The following is a 20899-nucleotide window of genomic DNA, read 5'->3' on the forward strand; positions in this document are numbered from 1 at the left end:
GGGGGGATCTAACCCAGCTCCCCAGCTTGGCAGCAAGCACCTTCAAGAGCTGAGCCACCTTGTCAGCCCCTCTGGGTAGCCTCGCTGAGGCCCTTTAGGAGCAGCACATACCAGCGTGATGGCGTGTGAGAGCGCACAGCGTAGCATGTAGCCCGTCTGCCTGAACTCCACGGCGGACACGTCGTCCTCCAGCACGTCCACTTCCAGACTCTTGTTCCGCCAGCACCAGTCCTCATGCACGATGCTTACTGCAAAGCAAACACGGGGCTTGTGCCACGCACCACCGAGCAATCGGGGACCGCTAACTAGCTGCAAAAGAGTACGTGTGTGCTGAACGTGCTGGTGTGCACTTGTGTCCCAGCACTCTGAAGGCTGAGGCAGGAGGATGAGAGTTCAAAGCCAGCCTAGGCTTCAGAGCGAGACCTCGTCGGAAAAGAAAATACACTTTATATAAAAACATCTAGGCAGTCAACAATGCTCAGGACAGGTCGCTGCCAGAGGAAAACTGACACCAGCGGCCCCTTGTCACCACCAGTAAAGAAATCCGTTTAGGCTGAAGATGCCAGGCTATAAGACACTATTGTCATAAAACGCTGTCCAGCAGACCTTGAACTCGGCTCAGGAGATGCTCCCTCCTCAGCCTCCCAGCACCCGGCTTCCGGTCAGCTTTGCAGGTCTGGACTTCTGGGTTCTGCCAGTGGACTTCCAGCAGCAACAGTTAGTATGTGCACATGGCCGTGGCAGGACTCCACGGAAATTATAAAAACAGGCTGCCAGCACCCTGAATGGAGTTTGCCAGCTCTTTCTGAGACAGAAAAACAAACCCCAGAGACAGAAGTGGCCTAGTCCATAGCACCAGCTGCACACTGGCCCTCCGAAGGATGCGCGAGTTGGCTTACTGAGGGCAGGAAGAACACCAGCGTGGACCACTGCCCTACTGACTAGGCTCTGTGCTCTACCTGATCTGTACTTGAGGAAGCCTACTGTACCATTTCACAGGTGACGTAACATAGTGCTGGCCAAAGTCACTCTAGAGCTGAATAAGTGGCAGATAATGAGGGCAGAATCATCACCCTCTTTCTGGCATTTAGAAACAAAATGATTAATGCCAAGGCACCCTCCCCAGAGCAGATGAAGAGTGGTACCTTTGTGACACAACAGAGTTCCCTAGGAAAGGCCAACAGTAAGCACAAAGGCGGCGCAGGCTTGGGGTAGCTCACGGAAGTATCATGCTCCATCTTACTTTTGTATTTCCCAGGCAGCACTTTGTCAAATGCGAAAGTCATGGAGTTGACCTTGCCGGAGAGCTGCAGGCTGCGTTTCTCACCCTGGCGGCTCAGGGACTGCAGGGTCACCAGCAGGTCACCGCAGGTGTCTGTAGAGGAGAGATTGGAGGACCTCACATGACGGCCATCCAAAACCCTGACAGGCTTCAGAGTCCTTAGCCTGAGCAGCAGGCCCTGCAGGCAAACTCAGAAAGCAAGCCTGAGGCCCCAAGGGCAGCTCTGGCTCTCCCTCACAACCAGCACAGTGATCAAGGTCCAGTCACCCCAAGGTCAGCAGACAGTGACACTCTGGCAGGGAACCAGGCCCCACTCTACACCTCTGCTCACCCCCCGAGAGCCTCCACTGAGGCAGGATGGGAGAGACCACCGCTACAGCACCCCATTCGGAAATGCTGGTCCCAGCCCATCCCACTGCCCAGTGCTCTGAACCAGAGGCTCTTGCTTGCAGTGGACACCTTACCCAAACAGGAGACTTTTCCAGAAACAGACGCCAAAAACTGCACGAAGGCCACGTCCATCACAGGCCTGTTGGTCACGGTGAGAGGGAAGGCCTGTGGCTTCAGCATCAGCCCAGCTCTGGTCTCAGCCTCAGGCACCACCACCTGTGAGCACCCGAGGCACTGAAGCAGTGGTCCTCAACCTTCCTAAGGCTGCGGCCCTTCAATATAGCTCATATCATGGTGACCCCAGCCATAAAACTATTCTGCTGCTACTTCGTAACTGTAATTTCGCTACTGTTACGATTTGTAGTGTAAATATCTATGTTTTCTGATGGTCTTAGGTGACCTGTGAAAAAGTCATCTGACCCTCAAAAGGATGGATGCAGCAGCACAGGCTGAGAACGGCTGTGCTGGAGCCAGCCGGGGCAGCTCTCCCCACTAGAACCTGGGCCTAAAGCAGATACTGAAGGGTGCAGGCTCACTTCCAGCCCAGACGTGTAATCACAGTATATATAAGTCTTATTTTATAACACAATCCTAGATGGGCTCCGCAACACCAGCCTGTAATCCCACATTCAGGAGGCTAAAGCAGAAAGACACCCAAGGTCCAAGTCAACCTGGGCTGGGTGAAACCAAGTCTCAAAGAGGAGGGGGGACTGTGACTGGTGTCCCCACAGAGGCACCTGTAGAATCAGATCATTTTTTTTTCCATATACTTATTTTCCGTGTGTTACTTTAAAACAGAGACTATGTCACCCAGATCCTGAAATTCACACTCCTGCTTCAACTGCCCCAGTACTAGGATCACAGGTGTGTGCCATCAAACGTGGCTCCTTTTTCTGTGTGCTTTTCCCAGGCTGGGAAAAGGATGGGAAAGGGGGCAGACATCCTCTATCTTATTCCCAGCGAAAAAATTGCCCAACTCTGAGCTTCTGACAAAAACCTCAAGAGGCTGTCAATGTGGCCATGTTCAGATAAGCTGGTCAGGCGACTAAGAGCAGCAGCTGTCACCTTGTCTTCATTTGTCCCTACAGAAGGACGGGCCCACTCCTGAAGAGCAGGCTTAGTGGACACCCCTAGGCCTCCCTCACCAGTGCTGGGAGCAGGGCTGAGCTGATCAGCAGCCCTGCCAGCTACAGGAACAAGGTCTTTCCAAAGTGAGGAGGACTGCACTAGGCAAACGGGCAGACCTCTGGTTATCTCAGCCCAGCTGTGGTCAGGCCTACTCCCTTGTGGGAGAACTCCAGGCCAGGGCTGCCCTGCTTTTCTGCCTGAAAGAGCAGGCTCCCTGGGACCTGCTGGCTGTCCTGGAGTCAGGGTGGGAAGCTCTTCCCTTGTCTGGCCAGACTCTCAGAAGCTGGCACCATCAAGTTCTCAACCGCTTGAAGAGCTGGCTGGCTTTGCTCTGCTCTTGGCCTCATGGACATCCTACAGCAGCCAGAACCCAGGAAGGCACAAGAGGGCACAAGCCGGCTCCTGACCCTGCACAGGCCTCTGCCTGTTCAAGCACTCACATGCAGCAATGAGATGCTCAACTGTCAGGAGCCGGAAACAGAAAGGCTCCTTCTTGTGCCCCACTGTGGCTCCTAACGCTCTGGAAAACCCCTGCTTTTTCTCAAGTTGAGTGGGGTACGAGTGTGTGGAGGGCCAAGGTCACCCTGGGCGTTGTTTGCTCACGACAAATCTAGCTTGTTCTCTGAGGTGGAATTGCACTGGCCTGACGCTCACCTAGTAGGCAAGTCTGTCTTGCCAGTGAGCCTCAGGGATCTGCCTGTCTCTGCCTCCTGGGCACACCTAGCTTTTTATATGGACTCTGGGATCAAAGGGCCTTATCAATGGCCACTATTGACTGAGCCACCTTCCCAGCCCTCCGGTATCTTAAACCAAACACAACTCATGTACCTGGACTTTGTAGGTCCCGGGTTTTGCTTTAAAGCAAAATGACCCGTGAGCATCAGTCTCCACGGTGACTAAAGGCTTGTCCTTGTCTTGAAGGGACAGGACCACTTTGTATTTACTCATCTGCTTGGCGGTGTCAGGGTACTGGATGATGGAAATCTGGCCACAGATGCTGAACCTGCAATGAGAGGCCTGGTCATTCCAGCCAGACTCAAACACGCAGGGCAGGCTGCCGACAACCCTGAGACAAGACCCTCTGACGGCCTTTGTGACCACTGCAGACTTGGCGCCATTCCCTTCAGAGACCCTCCTGCACATGCCTGCAGCTGGGCTGGAGCAAGGCTGTGCGTGCACTGGATAACACATGCCCCTCCCTACTGCTGCAGAAGCCACTTGCAGGAAACCAGCAGGTAATAAAAATGCTGCAGGCAACTGGATCCATAAGGCAACTCGGGCTAACCCTAAAAAAGGAAGAGCCGCCAGCTGCCTGCCAGCAGTGCCCTTAACGAGACCACAGAACTACCCGAGTCCTCATTTACAGTTAGACGCCACGTGTACCAGAGCAAGCGCAAAGCTGAACGCACTCCTTGGGGGCGGAGCCCCACAGATGCCTCTCATTCAGGCGCAAGAACCCTATGGATGGGGTGACTGCAGCCTCACACGACCCTTCCAGCCTCAGCAGGCCTGGGCGCTCCGTCACGCGCTGCCTCCTGGTTCAACTGTGCCGGGTGAGTTAAGAGCACGTGGAAGCCGCTCACGTCCCTAACTCACTAACGGTCCTAGCTTCTCATCTTCTCCTGTCACTGGAGATAGATGCCAGCTGCTGCTTCTGACAGAACCTTCTGCCTCTGACAATCACGGAGAGCGCTGGAGAAACATGTTTGTCCAACGGGACAATCAGGGAGGGGATAAAGGGACGGTGTGGATGGCGTGTGTCGGTCACTCCCTGGCACCCTAGGCCACCTCAGGCTCACTGCGTGCTTCTTCGAGGACTGGATAAGTCCTTGGATAAGTGAGGTGTCCACATTCTTAACTGGTTAAAAGGTTTAAACTCGGGGCTGGAGAGATGCTTAGTGGTAAGGATCCTGGTTCAATCCCCAGCACCCACCTCAACCAGTCTACAACCACCTCAAACTCCTTTTGGTCCCAAAGACAGTCAATACAAATGGCTGAGGTGTCTATTAACATATCAGATAGGATGCTGGCTGCCAGGGTCTCCCAGCTGTTCCAAAGTCCTGGCTCCTCGAAGCACTTCCCACCCTGAACCTCTCCAGCCCCCAGCTTCCATTCCCTTCCTATATAACCCAGACATTGTGGCTGTATGAGAACCCACACATTCTCTTTGTTCTCTTGACCCTTCTCTCTCTCCTCTTCCTCTGCGCTCCTCTAACCCCCTACCTCCCCACATGACCTAGTCTATCCTTCCGGCCATATTCAGTCTGGACCCTTCCAGATGCCCTGGGCTGTTCTCTCCCTCATATCTACAATAAAAACCTTCCACTTAACCACACCTAGGAGTGATGATGTCACTTCCCTTCAGTTACAACTCTAGGGAATCTAACACCCTTTCTTGGCCTCCATAGACACCCATTTACATAAGTGCACCTACATCCACACACCCCACCAGAAATAAAAATTAATTTAAGAGGAAATGAAACAGCCAGGCACAGTGGCACATGCCTGTAATCCCAGCACTCGGGAGGCAGAGGCAGGTGGATCTCTGTTGAGTTTGAGGCCAGCCTGGTCTACAAAGCCAGTCCAGGACAGCCAGGGCTACACAGAGAAACCCTGTCTCAAAAAAAAAAAAAAAAAAAAGTAAAAGAAAGAAACCGTGGGTCAGCAGCTGGTTCAGTGAGTAAAGGCATTTTGCTGCCAAGCCTGACAAACCTGAGTTTAACCCACGAGACCCATATTGCAGAGGAAGACAGCCGTCTCCATGTGAGTGCCATAGCACACACACAGCCTAATAAACGAAATAAAATTTAAAAATAAAATAGGGGCAGTGGCTGTTAACTGCTTGCAACTGTTTGCGGCTCCAGTTCCCGGATCCGCTGCCTTCTGAGGGCACGGCACAGACACGGTGTATAGACGTAATGCAGGCAAGACACACTCAAACACGTATAAAGTAAATATAAGAAATATAAAAATTTATGAATAATTTAAAAATTAAAAAACAAAAGAAAGGTGAGAAACACCAATATATTAAGGAAGCAAAAGCGGGTTTAGGGTGAAACTCAGCAGTAGTGCATTGCCTGTGCTCAAAGTTTTAGGTTTGATCCCAGCACCATCCAGAAATAAACATAAATGTGCTTGGTTGGCCTCTGGGTCCCTGCAAGAGTAATGAGTTTTCCCCAAAATGCTCAAATGTCATTTTTTTTTCTTACATTGGTTCAAATACTACACTTAAATAAGAAAATATATACACACACATCAGTTGTTCAAAAACAGGCAGTATGTGCCTGCCGACTTCTACAGCTGATCATTTAACAGATCCACCTGCTCTCCTCTCCTGCGGCACCCAGCTCCATAGCCCTCCCCTAGCCCTCCATCTCCTCCGGATGACTGCCACATGCTCCCATTTGCACCTCTGCCAACACCCTGACTCCCCACCAATTTCTACCCACCCAACAGCCAGACACAAAAAAAGAATTTAAATGCCCCATCTCTATTGGCACCCTTGCTGACCCTGTGGTCTCAGTGGACAAGGCTGTCTCCGCACTGCAGGTACATGGCCAAAGGCTTTCTGACCTCATCACTGGCCTCTGGCCACACTGGCTCAGTCCCGTCCCCTCTCAACATGCTGCCTTCCTGCCTGGGAAGCCCTGCTCCTTCTTCTCCTGGTCTTTCAAAGGCCTCAGGGCTACCACCCCCACCCCAATCTACCTAAGGCCTTCTCGGAGAACCCCAGTCTACCTAAGGCCTTCGGAGAACCCCAATCTCTTGCTGGCACAGTTCAAGCTTGCAGGCCTCTCTGTGCCACCTCCCCAGGGAGCTGACAGCCCTGTCCTTACCATTTGGTTCAGTTGCTTGTTATATCTGGAGCCCTCAGCACAATGCCTCACTCAAAAAAGCTGGGCAGAACTGCTCACAGGAGTCCACAGGTAATGGTAAGAGTCCACAGCAATGATAGAGCTGCTTGCTTACCTAGTGTGGATTTTCCAGCACACAAGCAGAGAGGGGAGACAGAGAAAGGACTTGAACCCAAGAATTATTTTCTAAGGATGATTTACTTCCTGGTCTTTTAAAGCTGAAAGGCCACAGTGAATCCTGGGTGACTTAGGCTCATGTATGGTGTCTGTTGGGGCTCCGCTCTTAGCTTTGGTGTTGGTAGTCAGCCTGTCCCTAACACTCACTTTCTTAGCTCCTGTGATCTTACCACTTAGTTCCAAGCCAACCCTGCAATGCTGGCCTTCCCCTTCGGGAATGCCACGCATCAGGATGCACACAGATCCAAGCATCGGGGAGAGTGTGCCACCTAGTGGTCATGTGACACCAAACCTGACCCCTCATCACCTGTCCACAGCAACACCTCAGAGGCTTCAAACCTGGACTAAGTGATGAACTCTGCCAATGAGCAGAAACACTTCCCAGTCCACCTCCACATCTACCACTGCACTCACAAAGCCCTTCAGTCACACAAGGAAAGCACTCACAGGAAGAGCCAACCTCAAGATCTTTTTCTAACATAGACAAGACACACAGAGACAGACAGATGATAAACAGACAGGATACACAGGCAGATGATAGATAGACTGACGGATGATAGATAGACAGGACACACAGAGACAGACAGACAGACAGACAGGACATGCACAGACAGACAGACAGACAGGTGCTCTTCTACCATGTGCCTCCCAGGAATCAAATTCAAGTTGTCAGCCTTGTCAGAAACCACATTTATCATCTCAGTGGCCCTTTTTCTACCTTAGCAAACTCTTAACTTGAAAGCAATTTTAAGCGTCCACCATGTAAGTGCCTACAGCACTCATCTTTCCAAAAGAAAACCAGACTGATTCTTGACAGCTGTCAGAACTGAATGTGAATCCTACACAGAAACACAGTCAGATCAAAAGCTCATTTTCTTCTCCACTGCTGCCAAGACGAGCTGGGACACACCCAGGCTGGCTAGTTTTATGTCACCTTGACACATGCTGGCGTCATTTGGGAAGAGGAAACCTCAACTGAGGAAACGCCCCCACCAGACTGGCCTACAGCTCATTTTCTTGCCTGATGACTGATGTGGGAGGTCCAGCCCACTGAGGGTGGTGATACCCTTTAGGCTGCTTGTCCTGGGTTGTTAAGAAAGGAGGCTGAGTGGGCCATAAGCAGCCTTCCATGGCCTCTGCTTTAGTTCCTGCCTCCAGATCCTGTGACTGTCTCAATGATGGACTGTGATGTGGAAGTGTTAGCCAAAAAGCCCCTTTCCTCCTCAAGTTGCCTTTGGTCATGGTGTTTCCTCACAGCAATAGAAACCCTAACTAGACAGCGCTCTCACCCTGTAGCGATGAGGTCAGCCAGCTGTGGGGTGTTGGGTGCAATTTTGATGGTGACCATCTCAAAGTACAGGTGCTCCTTCTGGGCATGAATGGTGTACGTCCCTGTCGTTATGTTCTCTAGGCGGAAGGAGCCGTCGGTTTTCGTTCTGACTGTGAAACCAAAGCATGTGAACAAAAATTGAGCCCCAAGGCTTGCACCCCACAGGTAAGTAAGGATACAGTGCTTTTATAAAACCACTGAGGCTGTCCGTCGTGTTTCTATTGTTCCATGACGGGACAAGCCCTTTCAAGACCACTATGCCCTGCCCACCTTTAATCTGGTTATTCAGAGTGACCACAGCCTCCGGGACACCTTCTCCTTCAGGTCCATTCAGGACTCTCCCGGTGACAGAGAAGCCCATGACATGGAACACAGGCTGCAAAGTGAAGAACAGGTGTTCATATGACCGTGCCACCAAGACCCCCTCCTGCCCAGCACCGAGGCTCACTGTGCTGTGTCACCTTGCCTCCCTCTCAGCCCTGTCCCCCTCGCACAGCCTCTGTCTTCTCAGCTGTGTATCCAATGCATGAATGATCATTAGAGTAGAACAGAAATAGCTGCAGACTCACTTCCCAACACCTCTGGCTTGTGGGCTTCCCCAGCCTTGCCTCCTCCTGACTCCCTCCCCCTAACCATCCATATGTCCCCACTTTGGTAAATCCTACCCATCCCCAGCCTCACAAACCACATGGCTGAGACCTCTGACCTGTCACCCCAACATTACCTGGGACTCATGGCTTTTCCCTTCACCCCCTGCATGCTCCTTCAGCATCGCCTGAAACCTGACGCCTATTTCACCAATATCACCTAAGACCAATGGCCTATCCTCCCCTGTCAAAGTCCAAGAGCCCTCACCTAACAGCCATAAACCAGGCCTAGACAGGTTCCTTCCAGCTCACCCTTCCTCTCCAAAGCTGCTCAGCACACAGCCTTCTGTGTGCCCTCCTCCCCTGAGCACTGAGCCTGGGCTCTCCTGGGAGGCACTGAGCGCCAAGACCCTGACCTTGAGCTCCTCAACCAGTCACCAGCAACCTAATTTTCTGCCTTCATCAAACCCCTGAGGGTCTGAAATGCCTGTCTGACTTCCTGCACCTCATCCCCCCCTCATTAAAATGCAGACATTGCAGGCTCAGTGGACTGCCCTGCCTCGGCCATCTCTATACAGCAGCACTCAGCAAGTGCCCCCTGGATGAAAATCAGGCACTATTTGAAGGACAGCTTCAAAGTGGTCAACACTTAGCCTGGCGTGACGTAACACTCACACCCATAATGCAGGCATCAGGTGTGACTGTGCAGGGCATGGTGGCACGCGCCTGTGATCCCAGCACTCAGAAGGCACACACCTGTGACCTCAGCACTCAGGAGGCTAAGCCAGGAGGATCATATGTGGTACTGTCTCAAAACAAGAAAGAAAGAATGTGCAAGGGAGGGAGGGAGGAAGGAGTAAGATTCCTTTCATTCAGGGAAAATCCTGTAAATGAGTGTAAGACAGCTATGTATCCCTAACTGACTCACTCATGTATTCAACAGATATTTTCTTAGGTACTTACTCTGTGTCAAGTGCTAAATGACACAGTGAGGTGGGGATGCCTCCTCCCCTGATGGAACATTCTAGGCCCTCAGTTAAGACTCCATGTTCCAAACTTGCATTTGCCCTCGCCTGGGTACTTTGCCACACCTTTCCTGGAAAGTTGTATAGGCAAGAAAGACTCAGGGCGCATTTTCCTGACGCCTTGTGTCAGCAGTCTCAGCAGCCTTCTAAGAAGGGCCAGCTTCTTGACTGCGATACCCATTGCTTTCAGTGCGTTACAAAATTTGACGACGACTTTTCACTATCACCACCGCCGGCTGCCCTTGGGTGCTTCTTCTACGCTGCAAGCTGCCAGCAGGGGCCATTCCCATTCTGTTCTTATGTCGCAGAAGAATGATGAAAACACATTCACTGTGTTTTCTGACTATCTCGCCATCCCTTCATATCACATGGCCATGCTTTCCTATCCTCATGTGGTTACTGCCCTGGCCTGGAACAGCTTCCCGATTCCACTCTGGCCCAGGCCAGCTTTCCCCCTCACACCTCTCCTCAGAAGCACCCAAGCTCAGCAGCTTGAGGAAAGCAGCCACCAGGCTCTAAGCCATCACCTCTTCAAGTCTCTCTCCCTCCTCCTCCTCCCCTCCTCCTCTCTACTCCAGCTTCCCTGGCTTCCTCACAGTGCCTCACTCGGCAGGCACACTCCTGCCTCGAGACCTTTGCATTCTCTACATAGCTCAGGTATAATTGCCCTGCTCCCCTTTACACTTAGCTCAGTCACCTCCAGAGAGAGGACTCCTGACATAGATATGCCCTGGACTGCATGCCCCTCCTTCTGTACCAGAGAGGGCTCTCTCTCTACCTTCTAACACACTTACTGACTTGCTCATCTAAACAAGTACTGGCTCCTCCCGTCACTACAAAGTAGGTTTCAGAAAGACTTGTTTGTTGACCTGTTAAGCCCCTACTGCACAGCCACCATGGAACAGAACTCAAGCAGCTTGCAGCCCTGGCCAGGATCCTAGCTCTGCAAGATGAAGACGCTGTATAAGAGAGGGTGTATATCCAGTGGACCCCAGGCTATGGCATGGAGTCCCACTTCCTCCAACAGCCAATCTGGACAGGTACTGTTGAGGACATGTCTGCAATGTCTGTGCCCTGGCTGGGAACCCAAATGCCTGTCTCCAGAGCCCTGGAGGCTTCACCTCGATTCTCAGGCTGTCGTGCTCCACGGTGAAGTCAAGCCTGGAAGGCGCCACGTCGAAGGTGATCCTCTCCCCTCTGTAGAACGGCACCTAGGAGGAGGGGTCTGGTGATTGGGAAGAGCCTACAGCACATGCGACAATCAGTACTCACGGGGGTCTAGCAGCCAAAGCCACCCAGAGGAATGTGAGTCCCCGCTGCTGGCGGTCTAATGGGAAGCCCGCGCTCCCACGCTGGCAGCCATAGTGTTTCCCACTGCAGAACCGCTGGGATGCCGGAGGGCCTGCATGACCATCAAAAGTCACCTTGTGGACACGTCCAAGTCTGAATCCAAGATCCATCACACTCACACACACCTCACAGAGGCGCGAGCTGATGGCAAGCTTGTCTGTGTCCTTACATGTTTGGAGTGTTTAAGGTCTGGGTTTTTTAGTTTTAGGGACACTCAATCTATCCTTGCTAGGCCAAGTGTTCATGCAGGACAGGCCCACTATTTGGTCATTCAATACCTATTATTGATTTGGATCTTAAACTCCCCCAAAAGCCCATGTGCTAGAGTGTCCCAGGGTAGCTATGGATGTGGCCAAACACATCTAGAGCCAGCAAGGTCATGCTGCGGTGTCAAAAGGCTAGCCACTCCTGTGCTAGAGGCATTGCTAGTCAACGCTGGGAGGTAGTGGCATCTTCAAGAACCAGGGCCTGATGAAAAGAAGTCACATCACTGGTAGCATGCCCCTGAAGGCCTGTCAAGCCCAGCCTTTCTGCTCTCCCCAATTTTGTGCATCCCAGCCTCCATGAAGCAAACAGGTTTACTCTACCACAGGTTTTGACCATACCTGACAGCCTCACCTCAGTCCCGAAAGAAGAGGGCCACCAGCCAGGGACTGAAACCATGATCCAAGATAAACCTTCATTCCTTTAAGTTGGTTTACCTCAAGTAGCTGACTCATACAACACCCAAAGGGCATAGGCTCAAATCAAGCCACAGTGTCCCGAACAGATAAGAACCCCCAATCACTCACCACAGTGTAAGCCCCACTCGGCAAGGAATAGAAAGAAAATGAGCCGTCTTCTTTGGAGACGGCATAGCACAGATAAACCAGGCTCTCATCTGGGGGCTGGAACCCAGACACTGGGGACACATTGCAGCCCAGGACATCCTGTGTAAGGGAAGAAGAGATTTCCTTTTCCATTTCCATGTTCTGATTACCCAACAGCCACAAGCAAGGCCAGGCCAACTTGCAGAGGTCGATGGACGGGTTTCTCAAGTCAGAGGATCCATGCAAACAAATGAAAGACAAATCTTCACACCCAGCTTGAGAAGTTAAAAACAGGCAGTCTTCTTAGGAAAAATGGTGAGGCTCCGCCCCAACAATAAGAAAACTGGCCAAAGAAGGGAAGTAATACACCCAGATGCCAGAGCAAGGAGGCATCTGTCAAAACCTGACACTGTGAACCTTGTAAAGCCTGAGTGGCCCCCAAGCCCATGGCCTCACAGCACAGTCAACAAAGACGCGGGGTTCAACACAGGCCCCCCCCAACCCTGGTTCTTTACTTTTCTACACTCACCTCTTTGTTCACTGAAGAAGAAAAGAGAAGAAACTTCACCCCTTTCATGGGCTCCCCGTCGCTGCGGACAGAGCCGGACACGTTATAGCCAGCCACTGTGAGGGGACCGGCTGCGTTAGCGTTGGAGTTCGAGACACGCACCGTGGTACTTGCCTAGAAAAGGAAGAGGTCTGAGCTCCAACAGCACTAAACCCTGATAGCCCAACACAGTGGCTTACGCCAGCAATCCCAGCATTGGAAAACTGGGGTAGGAAGATTATTGTGAATTTGAGGCCAGCCTGGGCTACAATATGACAGTCTCAAGAAGAAATAAAAAATAAATCCTTTCAGAATACACAATAGTACAAGGACATGTTTAAGTTTTTAACTAAAAAAGCAGTATGATAAACATAGTGTGAACACACAATAGGACAATAAAATTACAGACACGGGCATCCCTCCAGAGCCACAGGGACGGATCCCAGGACCCCCAGATGGTGACATTCTCAGGCGCCCACGTCCCTTTTATAAGATGGCATACTGTGTGCAGGGCCTACGCACATCCCCCTGGATACCAGACCTCCACTAGCTGCCATGTCCAACACAAGGTCAACGCTAAACAAACAATATTGACCATTTAAGAATCAACAATGAAAAAAGTCTACGATTATGTTAAACTCATAACTGGCTGATCTGAAACTGGCAGACGGGACAGATAAAATCCAGTCAAGCCATGTAACTTCTGTGGGTTCCTGTGTTTAGCACAGGTATGCACATGCCATGGAGTGCGTGTGAAGCCCAGAGGACAACCTGGGGAGTCGGTCCTGGCCCTCCACCCTGTTTGAGGCAGATTGGCTTTTGCTTTCAGCTATGAACACCACACTGGAAGACACAGGAGCTATGGGGGATTCTCCTGTCCCCGTGGAGCAGAGGAACTACAAATCCATGGGTTTTGAGGTACACACTCAAGTCATCATGTTTGCATGGCAGCACTTTACCCACTGAGCCGTCTCCCTGGCCTTGCAATTTCTTTTCTCTAAACAAAATGGAATGAAAAGAAGCGTGGTGCATGAAAGTAAACATCTGTGTATGATGACTTGGCAGTGACAATTTCTCTTTTCCCATCCCTTCATGTTCTTCGTATAGCCCAACTTCTTTTCAAATTAGAATTATCTATGTGGCGGGGGGGGGGGAGTAACTAGGAGTCTCTCCTTCCACCGAGGGTCCTAGGGACCACACTCTTGGCAGCAAGCCCCTGGTCCTGAACCTGCACCTGAGCCATCGCTCCTGCCCCTCTAGTTTGTTTCTTCATGAGCATGCTGGTTTCTCCCCTTTTTTGTTGCAATACAGAATGCAATCCCCAGAAACTAAGCAATGCCCCTGCTAACTAAAACCTGACAGAGACAAAGCCAGGGCCAGAACCCCTGCTCCCTCAGGGTGACCAATACTCCATGACAAATTAGAACCAGGGCCACAGGCACTGACCCTGTCAGGTAACCTCACTTAGCGCACCATGCTTTATTTTCATACAAGAATATTTAATTACCATAATATTTTAGAAATCAGCCTTTATATGATATTTTAAGCATTTACATTTAGGCTTTTGGGTTGTTTTGTTTTGAGAAAGGGTCTCACTCTATAGCCAAGCTGGTCTAGAACTCACTATGTAGCTCAGGCTGGCCAAAAACTCACAGCAATCCTCCTGCTTCAGCATCCCAAGTACTAGAATTCCAGGTATGAGTCATCACACCTGCTTAGACATTCTTTCAATGAATGGTAACATCTCAACCACTTTTGATTAAAATTTCAAATAGAAAGCAGAAAAAAAGTTGAAAATTTAAACCAAAAAGGAAATTACTGCTTTTTCTTTCCTTGAAACAAGGAGCTTTTTCCAGCTCACACCCCCACCTCACTGCTGCGGCTGACACTCAGGCTGTGGTGGCATAGAGCCCATTCTCCCCTTGACAATCATGAGGCTGCTTGAGACACCTCCATCTCCTAGGCTGTGTGGGCAGCAGGCTTCTAGAATATTTAGCATACTTATAAATTTCTTTTTTGGACAGAAAAAGAACAAAAGTCAGTAGGAATTTCTGGTATTGACTTAGCTCCAGACAGCGACAGTGGATGGCGGAGGACTTCCCAGCACTGTCACCTAAACCAGCAGCAGAGGCAGCCCCTGCATGGGGAGGTTCCCCTGGTAACACCCACATCTTTAGCACCCCTGCTCTTCCAAGACATCAGGGCAAAGTGTGTGACTTCATTCCATAACCTAAATCCATCCCCACATTTGTTCCCAAACAACAGCCTCACTGGCACAGACACGTCAGAGCTCACCTCCTTCAGTGCCCAGGTTGGATGAGTGGCGAGGATTTCGTAATCTCCAGGAAGAACTTTAAAGAACGCAAATCTGAGGAACACAGAACAGTGCTCACTTAAACGGAGGCTTAGACAGGGGCTACGTGGGGATTCATGTAAGCTTCCAAGTGCTGCCCCATCCAGTCCTGCCCAAAGCACTCACTGAACACTCCCCGTGTGCTAAAGCAAGGAGAGCTGCCCTGTACCCTCAGAGGGCCAACACTCCCAGCTTTGCAGGAGTCCTGACATGAGCTCACAGTCAGTAGGTTTGACTGGCATGAACAGGAAGGATTGGGGGGGGGGGGACCCAAAACAGCTAAGAGCTGATAAGTGGGAAGGGAGAGAGCAAACCCCAGGCTGAGGCAGATGGCTGACACTGATGACACTAAAGCCAGGCATGGCGACATGCACTGTAATTCCTGTATTCAGGAGGCTGACAGGAGAGTTAATAATCCAAGGGTAGGCACCAAAGAGATGTTTCAGTGGCTAAGAACACTGACTGCTCCTCAGGGCACCCAGCTTTGGTCCCAGAACTGTAGGTAACTCTAGTTCTCCAGTTCCAAGGGCTCCAGTGCCCTCTTCTGCCGTCCACATGCGCCAGGCATGCAAGTGTCGCACAGGCAGACATGAAGGCAAGGCACCTGCGCATATAAATTATAAATAGATAAAAGTGTGTCTGTGTGTGTCTGTGTGTGTGTGTCTGTGTGTGTGTGTGTGTCTGTGTGTGTGTGTGTGTATATATATATATTTCTTTTTTTTTTTTTTTTCAGGACCAGCCTGGGCTACACTGTCACCTGTCTCCTAAAAGAAAACAAAAATCTGATTAAATAAAAACAAAAACTACCACTGAGCATGCTATTAGGAGCTGATAAGCTCGTCATCTGAATGTGGGTTCTTTCTCAGCAACTGTGACAAAGCCTTCAGCCAATACACAGGGTTCTAGAGACTCCAGGTAAACTAACCCAGAGTCCAAGCAGGCTGGACCTGATCAAGGCCCCTGCCAATCAGAAGCTAATTCTGGCACAAGGAACTTACTACAGGCAGCATCTGCATTCTCCGGGGAACAGCGCTCGGGGACCACTTGGCTACAATAAAGCTGAGGGGCCACTGGCTCCCGGCACTGTGAAGACTTAGCCTTTCTCCTCCCTGTGTCCCCAAGAGTGCCGAGCACCACTGACGACGGGGCGAAGGGGCTCGGGAGATCAAGGCGGCTCCCAGGGAGGTCTGGAAAAACCTGCAGCTGGGCATCCCTCATCTGAACATCAGAAATCCAAGATCCAGCAGGGCACGGTGGTGCACACCCTAATCCTGGAGGTGGGCGGATCTCTGTGAGTTCGAAGCCAGCCTGGTCTACAAAGAGAGCCCAAGATAGGCAGGGCTCTGTCACACAAAGAAATCCTGTCTCAAAACCAGTACCCCCCCTCCAAAAAAAAAAAATCCAAAATGCAGAACTGCTTGAGTTCCAATATTATGCCACAAAAGTGGAATATTCTCTACTCTGAAACTGTTTTGTGTAATAATTATTTAAAATTCGTATGTATGAGTAGGTTCAGCTGACATGCTTAAAATGTGCAACAGATATAAATGAAGTTCATGTTCTGGAGTGAGTCCCATCCCTAAAGGCACACGTTTTGGTTCCTCAATGCAGGGTTCAGAGGCGGGGCTCTGGGAAGCGACTGTTGTCAGGAGGGCTTTGACTGAACCATGGTGGGAGGGGCCTCAGTGCAGGAAGTGTGTCACTGGGGAAGGGGATGGGGCTTGTCACTGGGGTAGGGAGCCCCAGAAACATGAAGGCTAAGCGATCACAGACTAAAACCATGAGCCAAATAGTGTCAGTTGTGTATTTTGGCACTGAGAAACTAAGGCACTGCATGCATAAAAATATTCCAAATTCTGGAAAACGCCACATCAGAGGTCCTTCTGGTCCCAAGAGCCTGGTTGAGGGACATTCAGCCAGTGCTGAGCCATCAAGAAACACAGCCCCGTGCTCTCCAGATCTGGATCAGGCACCATCAAGGAGAAAGCATCAGCAATAGTAATCTTTAAGTTGGGTAACACAGTAGAAGCTTCAGTTACTGTTTTGGTTGGGTTTTGTGTATAAAGTAATAACGCTGTGAATGTTTCCAAAAGTATGAAGTCCAGTAAATCTAGTATCAACCGACACATCTGCTAACAGTTACAGCTGAGCTCTCCCCGCTGCAGTCAATTAAACAGCCCTTTAAACCTTCATTCTGCAAGGTTAACTAAATAACCATCAGGTCCAACTACTAAATGGTTTCCACACGATAAAACGCTGTGTTTAACCTGGGGTGTGTCTTTAACACTGTGTTAACCTGGGGTCAGCAAACGCTTACTAGCACCAAGCTGGACAAGCTGAAACAATTATGACCTTCCCAGTAACCTCCACCATTACCTTCATCTACAAACTAGAAAAGCAAAGCACAGAAGGGCTACTTGTCCCAAGTCAAAGAGCAGATAGAGGTACCCAGCCTGGCCACCGGGCTCCATAGCACACGGTCTAAGTGCACCTGAGGCCTGGAGCACCGCCTTTACAGACAGTAGCCGACAGCCGATCACCCACGTCCTACGCAGTGGGTCAGACGGCCCCACTCCAGGAGGAACTAGGCCAGACAGGGATCTAAGCCCAGCCCCGCTTGACCTAAAGCTCTCCATGCCTGCCACAGTTGCCAGCTGAGCCAAGGCTCCGGGGCGCCACTCACTTTCCGCCAGGCTGCGTGACGGTGGACTGGATCTTCGCATCAGCGCCCGTGCTCCGAAGGGACACCTGCACTCCTGCGGGGCCCAGGGGCTGCCCTTTGCTGAGGACCTGTGAGGAGGAGGAGGAGAGAAGTTTTCACTCACGCTTCCACTCCCCAAGTGGCACCTAAAACAGTTTTCTTTGGGTCAAGGCCCTCTCTGAAGTGGGCATAGTCAGGGGACCTCTGTGGAGGGCTCGGTGGAAAACAGACAGTAACAGTAAAATACTGCGTCACTGAGGTGGGGCCACAGGCTGCTCAGCGAGTCGGTTTAAGGGTTCACACTGCTCCTACAGAAGCCTGGAGTCCGGTTCCCAGCACGGATCAGGATCCCATGCCTCTGCCTCCAAGAACACCTGCACTCATATATGCATAGCCATACATACCGAAAAATTAAAAAAGTATCACTATTTTACAAATCCCTAAAAACAAAAACTCCCCAACCTCCCCTCTTCCAGTAAGAACCCCACACATGAGACGGCTGGGGGTCACTCTCAACCTAAGAGTTCTGTAGGCCCACCCAGCTAGGAGCCCACCGGTGCAGACAGCTCATCCCCACCGGGGGCTGGCCGGAGGGAAGAATGAGAGCCCTAAGGAAAACGGGGCTGGAGCAGGCACCATACCCAGCACCCGGGCGCCGGCACCACGAGTTCTCCCCGACAGGTGCCAGGGAAGCCTCAGGGGGCCACCTCTGCAGGAGCCTCCCTCGAGGGAGCCTCGAAGCTCTAACACGGACCTACAACTCTGTCCTGGACACGTGGTCCTCCCTTTGCGCACCCTAACCACAGGCATCTCCTGGCAGCACCCTCGACTGCAGCACACCACAGCCCCTGAAGCTCGCTCTGGGCAACCCAGGACACCAAGCGCCCACTCGTGGACAGCTGAGGAGAGCGCAGGCAGAGCCGCAGCCAAACCTTTCCATGCACAGAGAAGCCGGTGAACACGAAGTTGATGTCGCCGCCCTTCGTGCAGATGTCGCTCACACCATCCACGTGCAGCTCCACATTTGTTGGCTCTGGGGGAAAATCGGTACAGGAGCGGTTAGGAGACGAGAGTGTGCTGGGCACACTTCCCGGCCACAGTCTTCTACACACCACACGCATCGCCCTCACACGGCCAGCACTAAAGTAAAGACAGATGTTCTGCAGAAGTCTCCTCCCAGCCCACCCACCACCTGCATCTTACCACAGAAGGAACGGGCTTCCCAACAAACTCCTGAGTGCACCGAGGCCTCGCCGAGTGCCACAGTGCTGCTGTGTCGTTGGTGCGCGTGTGTGTTTGTGTGCATGTTTCTGTGGGTGTGTGCACACACATGTGGAGGCTGGCTGTCCGTGCTGGTTGTCTTTTCTAGAGCTCCCTACCTTTGAGGCAGGGTCTCTCCCTGCATCTGGAGTGCAGCTGCCTTGGCTGACTGGCCAGCTGCACAGGGTCCTCTTGTCCCTAACCCCAGCTGCAGAGTCACAGGCACAGGCCGCCATGCTTGGTTTTGACCTGAATCTGAACTCAGCTCCTCAGGCTTACACAAGAAGCGCTTTACGGACTGAGCCATTGCCCAGCCCAGTGCACTTTCCACAGAGTAGTGACATAGCTCCAAAGTGATCTCACACCCTGACTGTAGACCTAAAGAGGACCATCGACTACATGGCAGGAGGAACTACACGGGGAGGGCATGGACAGCGTGGGCTGGGGACAATGACAAATGAAGAGGCAGCTCTGACTCAGCTTTACCACCTGTTGCCACCCACCCTGTGTGACCGGGCTTCCAAGCCCTCACAAATACGGATGTTGCATGAGTCCCCCCGATTCTTAGGTGTCAACAAAATGCATTTTCTTTAGAAAACTGAAGAGCTCACCACAACAGAAATTGAAGTGGAGCCTTTAAAACACTAGAAAAGGCTAGGGAGATGGCTAGGTCGGGGAAGCGCTTGCCACCCAAGCTTGAGGACCCAAGTCTGACCCAGCACAGCAGCACAGAGCATGCATCCGCCGTCCCAGAGCTAAAGCAGCAAAGACAGGGTCCCTGTGGCCCGTGGGCCGACCAGCCAGCTTAGCTAAATCAGAGCTCCGGGCTCAGTGAGAGACACTGCCTCAAAAACTAAGGTGGGGAGAGAAGACACCCGATATCAACCTCTGGCCTTCACATACATACATGTGCACCACTCACATACACAGACACACACAAGTCCTGGTTAGTTTTTGTCAACTTGACAGAAACCTAGACTTATCTGGGAGGAGGGACTCTTAATTGAGAAAATGCCTCTCTCAGGTTGGGCTGTGGACAAGCCTGTGGGGCATTTTCTTGACTGACGTGGGAGGACACACTGTGGGTAACGTCACCTGGGACTGCAGTCTTCAAGGGTGGAAGCAAACTGGCTGAACAAGCTATTATGTCAGTTTCCTCCACTGCCTCTGCTTTACTTCCAGCCTTGAGCTCCTGCCCAACCTCCCTCAGTGACGGGAGTGTTGACCTGAGAGTGGGGCTGAAATAAACACTCTCCTTTCTTCAAGACAGGGTTTGGCCGTCCTGGACTCGCTGTGTAGACCAGGCTGGCCTCAAACTCCGAGCTCCGCCTGCTCCTGCCTCCCGAGTCATGGGATTATGAAAGTGTGCCACAAGCATTTCCGTGACTGTTACAGTCATGCTCATATCTGGAAGCACAGTTCGATTAAAAGGTCTGGCTGGAGGGCGCAGAAACAAGAAGGCCCGCAAGCTAGGAAAGTGGACCTTCTGCTCCCATGGCCAGTCGGGCCAGCCCCTCCAGCTTCCTGGGACACAGCAACTGGTACCCCACCTTTGCTGAAATAAGGTTTCTCTGGAGAAAGGAGCTGCAGGGGCCCTCTGTCAGGGTAAGGGATTCCTCAGTGTGACTCTTGTGCCCAAGGACAAATCTCTCCTCTATCTCTAGCTCCATGTAGACCTAGATTCTGATATCAAATCCTGTTAAATACTTCCCTTATCTTTGGGGACAGGCACAGTGGCACATATTTGTAACCTCCATTGCAGGAGGCTGACGCAGGAAAATGCTGAATCTAAGGCCAGCTCGGGCTGCATAGTGAGACCCAGAAACACTAATCGCCCTGGTCCTGGGATGGGAATGAGGCCCAGTTTCTGTCTCTAGCTTGCATGAACTGAAGCTGCCAAGGCACTTCCTCCAGAAAGACCGACTACAGACCAGGGAGAGTTTCTAAGAGAATGACAACACGCAGTGTGGTTCTTGCGAAGAGCCCTGCTACTGAGTTCACTCACCAAAACTCCAGCCCAGGGGAGGCTCAATCTTCAGGATGAAATCGCCCTACAAGAAAAGCCATGGAAAGTGAAGGCAGGAGACCTGAAGGCCCTGGTACAGT

At 51.5% G+C, this 20899-nt stretch overlaps 1 protein-coding gene across 1 annotated transcript in view; it reads right to left on the bottom strand.

Annotated features, from left to right (window-relative positions):
- LOC129681540 (BOS complex subunit NOMO1) overlaps positions 1–20899 on the bottom strand; it is a 52118-nt gene that overhangs the window by 25915 nt on the left and 5304 nt on the right. The window contains exons 3-15 of the mRNA XM_055613504.1: positions 20799–20844; positions 18466–18566; positions 17516–17622; positions 14775–14847; positions 12462–12614; positions 11915–12052; positions 10895–10984; positions 8432–8537; positions 8121–8271; positions 3629–3803; positions 1747–1888; positions 1244–1375; positions 112–248 (exon numbers count right to left, since the gene is read on the bottom strand). Coding sequence (XP_055469479.1) covers positions 112–248; positions 1244–1375; positions 1747–1888; positions 3629–3803; positions 8121–8271; positions 8432–8537; positions 10895–10984; positions 11915–12052; positions 12462–12614; positions 14775–14847; positions 17516–17622; positions 18466–18566; positions 20799–20844 — 1551 coding nt within the window. The remainder of the gene's footprint in view (positions 1–111; positions 249–1243; positions 1376–1746; positions 1889–3628; positions 3804–8120; positions 8272–8431; positions 8538–10894; positions 10985–11914; positions 12053–12461; positions 12615–14774; positions 14848–17515; positions 17623–18465; positions 18567–20798; positions 20845–20899) is intronic.

The sequence above is a fragment of the Psammomys obesus genome, unplaced genomic scaffold, assembly GCF_907164565.1.
Source record: "Psammomys obesus unplaced genomic scaffold, mPsaObe1.curated_primary_1811, whole genome shotgun sequence".
Taxonomy (NCBI): Eukaryota; Metazoa; Chordata; class Mammalia; order Rodentia; family Muridae; genus Psammomys; species Psammomys obesus.